Genomic DNA, 7833 nt, shown 5'->3' on the forward strand with positions numbered 1-7833 from the left:
CTGTAATAGTTACTATACGATTTATGAAAGAATTAATGATGAGGTATTAGCTTAGTAGGATATAGCATAGTATTAAAGGTCAATCATTAGATTATATAAAAATTAAAGTTTAGACATAGGAAACTCATATGAATTATAGTAAAGTTTAGTAGTTTAAGAATAAGTTTTAACTGAGTTATAAGGCATTACGTTAAATCATAATAGGTTAATAGTATAACTGACAGTTAAGTCATTTAACTAAACTTATAGATTATAGTATAGTGTTAAGTTGATAATATTAATTGTTAAAAATATTGGGAGTCAGTGAACTTGGATTGAACCTAGAGTTAACTTAGAAAAGTTTTTTGTATTAATCAAGGTATAGAACAAAGAGTATAATATGAATGATTCATTGAACATTATGGAAAACACTTTGAACGATTTGTATTGAAATTGTGCACCCGTGACCTTAATGTAAGCACGGCAGGCATTATGGAATTCGAATTGTTTGCTTGGAAATTGCAGATCTCGTGGTCGTCTTGTGATGCATAGTTTGTAAAGCACGGAACTTGTACGCCCCCAGTAAGTGATTATCACACTGCTGGAGGGTATAGAAAAGGGTATATAAGTTGGAAGGAGTTCGAATAAAATTTGGCTTCAGTCCTGATCAGACTGTTCCCAGAAGAGCTGCCTTCGAGTGGTCTCTTCTCGCCGTCTCCTGATTCTCCGGTGCGGGTCCTAACCCTTCCCTCCAAGGTCAGAGCGGGACTCCGACACTTGTCCTTTTTGGCAGGTGGTCTAAGTGAACCTACTCACAGAGCAGACACTGAGGGTACTCATAATAATGGATTTTATTTGTTACTGAAATAGGGCAACTTTGTGTGGCATTATTGTTCATTAGTGTATTTTTTAAAAAGAGGGATATACTGGTCATGACTACTGAAAGTTAATGAGCCATGGAGTTAATTAGTGAGCTTTTGATTGACTTATTTTTCAGGAATGACCCTCCCCACTTATTTATTTTTCAAACATTGCCTTTGTGTATGTGTGAGATACTGAATGTGGTTCTCAGTGGTTTTCAGCCGTTGAGATTCTCTTCAAGATTGCGGTCACTGACATTTAGAGTTCAGTATCATCCAGACACTTGGTTCCCAGCCTTGGCTTCCCATTGGAGTCACCTGGGGTCTGGGTTCCACCTGCAGATCCTTACTTAATCAGCATTGACTGTGACCTGGACACTAGTTTTTTTTTAAAGCTTCCCAGATGACTCTATTACACAGCAAAGCTTGAAAACCCATTAAACTAGCTTCACCCCCTCAACTTAAACCTGAACAACTGAAGCCAAATGAGGTTTTGACAGCAGGTTGGACCAAAGAGTCTGAGTCACTCTTGATAATGGTCAAAGCCTGGCACTCTATAAAGCTTAAGTTCATCTAACAATCATAACTGCCTCTATTTTTTGCATTTTCTGAAAACATAGGTCACCCAGGGCTCCACCTGTGCTGTGTTTGGCCTGGGTGGAGTTGGCCTGTCTGTTGTCATGGGCTGTAAAGCAGCTGGTGCATCCAGGATCATTGCTGTGGATATTAACAAAGACAAATTTGCAAAAGCCAAAGAGCTGGGTGCCACTGAATGCATCAACCCTCAAGACTACAATAAACCCATCCAGGAGGTGCTCAAGGAAATGAGCGATGGAGGTGTGGATTTTTCATTTGAAGTCATCGGTCGGCTTGACACCATGGTATGTACCACAGCGTGCCTTGGAATTTCTGCCTCTGCAACTGGGGGATGTTTTTAGGCAGAAGAACAGAAATAGTATATATAAAGAATATTTTTAAAATAATCAATGGCAGTTTCCCAGCTCTTACTAAATCTTTCATTCCATCAGCTAAGCAAACCTGTCTCAAGTCATATTTACTCATTAGAAAAAAAGACTTATTTTTCAATTGTGCTATTACAGATATATTTTGTTAATTTTGAGTAAAACATTGGACTCAAGTAAATATATATAAATTATATTCTCAAATTAGCATATTTTATTTTTCTCCCTTCTTAACAAAAAATCACTCACAATTGTTTATGTGTTTTAATCAACTTTGTTTTTTTTTACATATTATTCTTTGGCCAAAAGTAATGAGTAATTTTAGGCCAAGTATTATCTTATTAACAGAAAATATACTCCGAGTAAAGTGACTGCTTCAACTCATTCGCACATTCCTATATTTTACCACAGAGACAGCAAAGTGCATGGCACCTAGCCTGTACCCCAATATCTATGTTTTCAAAAGTCAACAGATTTTACCACCCCAAACTGTAAGTGCTACATGTCTCCTAGTATTGTTTATGGATTACATGGAATAATGCATGTAAAATACTTAACCCAGTGCTACCTGTCATGTGATAAGCTCTTAACAAATGTGGCCACCATTGCTGATTTGAAATACAATTTTCAATCTGGCAGGGTCACAGCATCTTTGGAATAGACATGGTATTACTCTCAAATAATTACAAGTACCACCCCTTGCAATGGGAAGCACATCTCCAGCTCTAGTTCACCTACCCAGAATTCTCTAGAATCATACTGAAGAAGTGCCCAGAGCCCGACAAGTGCCCATGGCTGAGTTTGTCCAGTGCATCCAGGAGTGTGGGTAACAGGGAGCAGCACCCTGAGAATGAGGCTCTCTGCAACCTTGACTTTATGCCACAGGCGAAATTTCAACAGAATTCAACCTTTCCCAAGCTAGGACTTTCCTCCTTATGCTCTTTTTCTATTGATTTTCTTCCATTTTCACATGTAGTACTAGATTGTCACCTTATCTGAAGATACCAAATGTCTGATAGCCATGTTTTGAGGATATCCCTTCCAAATGTCAGAATTTAAAGTCATAGGACTAATCATTACATGACCTGGGGGGACTCTAAACCATTTTCTTGCTTCATAACATGATCAGAACTGAATAAAGGGAAGACTGCCTTTCTGTACTGTCTTTTCAGGATCCAGAACAAGAGATGTAGTTCAGTTTAGGAACCATTAAAAAGGGAGATCATCAGGTGGACATGAGACAAATTGTAATGATGGAATCATTATACCTTGTTCACCATCAACTATCTGGGTCAAAGTACTGAGTTCAAAATACCAATTTAATAAATCAATATAGAATGAAATATTAAGTGTGTATTTTGAGCTCAGTACATTGAACCAGATTTTTTGGTCATAAACAAATGATTCCATCATCAAAATCAAAACTCAGACATTGCCTGACAATCATGTGATGATGAAATAATACTGTTATTTAAGGAACCAAACTTTATATATGTTTGCCTCTTTATTACTTTTTAAAGAAGAATTCAGAACACACAAATTTATTCATTCATTATTGTATTCAACCACTATTTTCTGGGCAATTTCTAAATTCACAGCACTATCCTAGACACAAAAGAAAATGAAAAAGCAAAAGACATCATCTCTTCCCCCACGTACACAGAATCTAGTTAAGGCAGCTGTACACAATACCATGTACTATGAGTAACTATCAGAGTCTACTTTGTGTTATGCTAAATACTGATTATATTCCAGATGGCTGCCCTACTATGTTGTCATGAGGCATGTGGCACAAGCATCATTGTAGGAGTATCTCCTGCTTCCCAAAGCTTCTCGGTGAACCCTAGGCTTCTACTGACTGGACGTACCTGGAAAGGAGCCATTTTTGGTGGTATGTAGTTAAACTTGAGGGCCAAACCCTCATGAACCTCAGAATTTCTTCTCTTTTACAAGACAAGACCAGATTTTGAAAAAAAGCAACAGGATCAAAAATAAATTAAAATTCTGGTTGTATCTATGGGCTCCAAATAAGCTAGATATGGAACTAACGTAGACAGAAGGTCCCAGAGAGACTTCTGTTGGTATCATCATTAACCAAGACCTTTCAGCACCACCTCTTTTTATACCTGTGACTGCATAAGGCACAAAAATTTCTAGTAGGACACAGGAAATAGTTAACAGTAATTCATGTCTACATCCAAATTTAGATAACTGCTAAATGTGTTTCTTGACTTTGGGTGTAACCACTAGTACTATAATTTATCTGTGAGAAAGCTAATAACTAAATACCCTTGTCTTTGGGAGTTTTTTTTTTTTTTTAAGTCAAAGCATCTGTGGACTGCAGCACTTAACGTAAATTTTTATTGTAATTTTATTTGACAAGTCTTCTTTCCAATTCTTCTATTTACGTCTGGCTGAATCTAACAATAATATTGTCTACTTCTCAGGCTATAAGAGCAAAGATTCTGTCCCCAAACTTGTGGCTGATTTTATGGCTAAGAAATTTTCACTGGATGCATTAATAACCAATGTTTTGCCTTTTGAAAAAATAAATGAAGGATTTGAACTGCTTCGCTCTGGAAAGAGGTAGATATAAAGGTTTTTTTTAATGGTGGGTAATGGTTAGCAGAGAATAAAGTAGAAGGATGAGAAAAAACTGCAGTGCCTTAGTTTTCCATTACCGCTTTGGTCTTTACATGTAGAACATCTAAGATCATTTTGTGAGAACCTAAGAACAGTTGCTTTGCATTTCCTATCTTGCTGAAGCCACATTTTAGCTATATATGTATGATCAGAGCCACTCAGCTTCTTTACAAGTGAAGCTCACCTTTGTAAAAAAAAAAAAATCTAGTCACATGACTATAATTATAACATGGAGTCACTGAAGTCTCTGCCTAGCCACATAAATAAGGCTGGCATTTTATGGTAGGACAGCACCAATACTTTCATTATAGGAGTAGGTAGAACTACATTGGTATTGCTTTCTAAACAGCTATTTCTAAAGTTTTTTTTCTGCAGTTTGGAAAGAATTATTTACAAATAAAAGTTATTGTAAAGGGGAAGGATAAAAAACACTGTTTTAAATGTTTGTCTTACATTTTCTGTAATGTTTAGAAAAATAAGCAATTTCATTTTTACCTCTAACATTGAATATATTCAGCCATCTAAAACAGTAACTAGGCCACTACACTTTTGCAAGGCACAAATGGTAACAGGCAGTTACATCCAAACCCTGCTTTCTAGCTCCACAGTCTATGCGTTTTCTGCTACCCCATACTTCTCATGAGGTTTTCAACTGCAAATGTATTTCTCAGGCACTCACCAAACTGTAATGATAAATACTTCATGTGACGAACATTCTTAAGAAACTAGCATCCACAGAGCAAGATAAGTGTCTTATCTGCATTATATCATGTGATTCCCAAACATGCTGATAGGCCCATCCCAAGTTCACTCTATTAGAGAGGAGAAAACTGAGACTCAGAGTAGACAAGACTTGGCCAAAATCATGCAGGTAACAGACAGGTGAGCCAGAATCCAAAATTAGATCTAGTTGGTAGCAAAGCCAATTCACTTTCTAGTAATCCACACCACCTATTAAGAGAATATATATGTATGGAACACAGTAGTCATGAAATGTGAGTTATTGTTGTCATCCTCGTCGTCATAATCACCATCATCATCGGGTTGGAAAGATGATGGCAAATACACAGATGACCAAGACCAGAGAGCAGTATTGAGCAAAAAAAGAATTTCTAACACATGCTTAAATTCTCATAATTAAAATGCCATATAGATAAATAAGCATATTTTAATTAAATGAATCCTTTCAGCTAGCAAAGATTAGCAATTGTTATGCTCAATATTGGTAAGATTAAGATGACATGGGCACTTTTATATGCTGCTTTTAGTAATATTAAATGCTATATCCTTTTGGGAGAGCAATTTGTAATTTGTATCGGAGGCACTTAAAAATTGAGATATCCTTGTTTCAGCAATTTTATTTCTGAAATCTATTCTATGGAAATAATAAAATATTCAAACATATGTATATGTTTAGGCATGTTTACCTGTTTATCTATAATATAAAAAATAGAAACATCATAAAAGTCAAACATTCAGGAAATTAGTAAATAAATTCCAACCATTTATTAGAAATCAATGACGCTATTAAAAAGAAATGACTTTATTTGGGAATTCTCATGAAGTAATATTAGGATCATAAAGAATACAAATTGGACATACAACATTATTTTAAATTTTCAATAATAACAGGAAAAAATGTACATATGTCTAGAATGAAGTTGGTAAAAATCCAGGAACACAGTAACAATGGTTATTCCAATTGGTGAGACTACAGATAAGTTTTGTTTTCTTCTTTACACTCCTTGTATGTTCTAAACTATCTATGTGTATTTCACTTATATGTATATCCATATACATGTAAAATTGGGTTTTTTTTATAATCAATATTTTTTATTATGATTTTGTGGGGTACAGTTAAGGGTTAGGTGTACAATTACATTTCATTCAGGCATCCTGTTGATAAGAGGTGTTTCCCCATCCCCAGACAGATATTTGCAACTGTTAATCCCATCCCCCTCCCCCCCATAGTTTCCCAGTACCATCAGTCATTTTCTTATAGTATTACATTGGATGTTCAAGGTCCATTATATGAGTGAGAACATGTGATACTCAGATCTTTGTTTCTGTGAGAGGTCACTCAGTATTATAGACTCTAGTTCCATCCAGGTTGCTGCGAAATTCATGATTTTGATCTTTTTTATGGCTGCATAGTATTCCATCATGTATTTATACCACATTTTTTTCATCCAGTCCTCCTTTGATGAGCAGCATGGTTGTTTCCAGGTTCTTGCTATTGTGAACAATGCTGCGATAAACATATGTATGCAGGTATCTTTTTTCATAGAGAGATTTGAGGTCTTCAGGGTATATTCCCAGTAGGGGGACTGCGGGGTCATATGGAAAGTCGATTTTTAGAGCTTTTAGGAATTGCCACACTGCTTTCCACAGAGGTTGCACTAGTTTACACTCCCACCAACAGTGTAGAAGTGTTCCCTTTTCACCACACCCTCTCCAACAGCTGTTATTTTTTTGAGTTGTTGATAATCGCCATTCTGACTAGAATTAGGGGATATCTCAGTGTGGTTTTGATTTGCATCTCCCTGATGATTAGTGAGGTTGAGCATTTTTTCATGTGTTTGTTGGCTGCTCGGATGTCTTCTTTTGTGAAGTGTCTGTTCATATCTTTTGCCCATTTTATAATGGGGTTGTTCATTTTTTTCTTTTCAGCACATTTGAGTTCCTTGTAGATCTAGGATGTTAAGCCTTTGTCAGACCTGGAGTTGGCAAAAACTTGTTTCCCAGTCTGTAGGCTGACTCCATGCTGTCTTGATGGTTTCTGTGGCTTTGCAGAAGCTTGTCAGTTTAATAAGGTCCCACTTGTCTATCTTCTCTCTTATGACCTGTGGGTTTCGAGTTTTGTTCAGGAATTGGATGCCAGTTCCAATTTCCATGAGGGTATTTCCTTCCTTTTCTAAGGTTCTTATGGTTTGAGGTTTTACATATAGGTCTCTGATCCTTTTGGAGTTAACCTTTGTGCATGGGGATAGATAGGGGTCCTGTTTCAATCTTCTGCATGTGGTCAGCCAGTTTTCCCAGCACCATTTACTGAATAGGTTCTCCTCTCCCCAGTGGTTAGTGGTGGGGGCTTTGTCGAAGATGAGTTGGTTGAGAAATTGTGGTTTTGCTTCTCGAATCTCAATTCTATTCCATTGACCCATATGCCTGTTCCTGTACCAATACCAAGCTGTTTTGATGATTGTAGCTTTATACTAAAGTTTGAAGCCTGGTAATGTGATACCTCCTCCTTTGTTTTTTTGGTTTTTTTTGCTGAGGATTGTTCTGGCTATTCTCAGACTTTTGTGTTTCCATATGAATTCCTGTGCTGTTTTTTCCAGGTCTGAGAAGAATGTTGCTGGTAATTTGATGGGTATTGCATTGAATTGTAG

General features: G+C 36.6%; 1 protein-coding gene across 1 annotated transcript in view; it reads left to right on the forward strand.

The window, feature by feature from the left end:
• The window catches only part of LOC103260222 (alcohol dehydrogenase 1C), a 92931-nt gene that overhangs the window by 10648 nt on the left and 74450 nt on the right, over nucleotides 1-7833 (forward strand). The window contains exons 6-9 of the mRNA XM_008057864.2: nucleotides 773-775; nucleotides 1460-1720; nucleotides 3557-3692; nucleotides 4249-4387. Coding sequence (XP_008056055.2) covers nucleotides 773-775; nucleotides 1460-1720; nucleotides 3557-3692; nucleotides 4249-4387 — 539 coding nt within the window. The remainder of the gene's footprint in view (nucleotides 1-772; nucleotides 776-1459; nucleotides 1721-3556; nucleotides 3693-4248; nucleotides 4388-7833) is intronic.

This window comes from Carlito syrichta, unplaced genomic scaffold (assembly GCF_000164805.1).
Source record: "Carlito syrichta isolate Samal-C Ts95f unplaced genomic scaffold, Tarsius_syrichta-2.0.1 Scaffold303144, whole genome shotgun sequence".
NCBI lineage: Eukaryota > Metazoa > Chordata > Mammalia > Primates > Tarsiidae > Carlito > Carlito syrichta.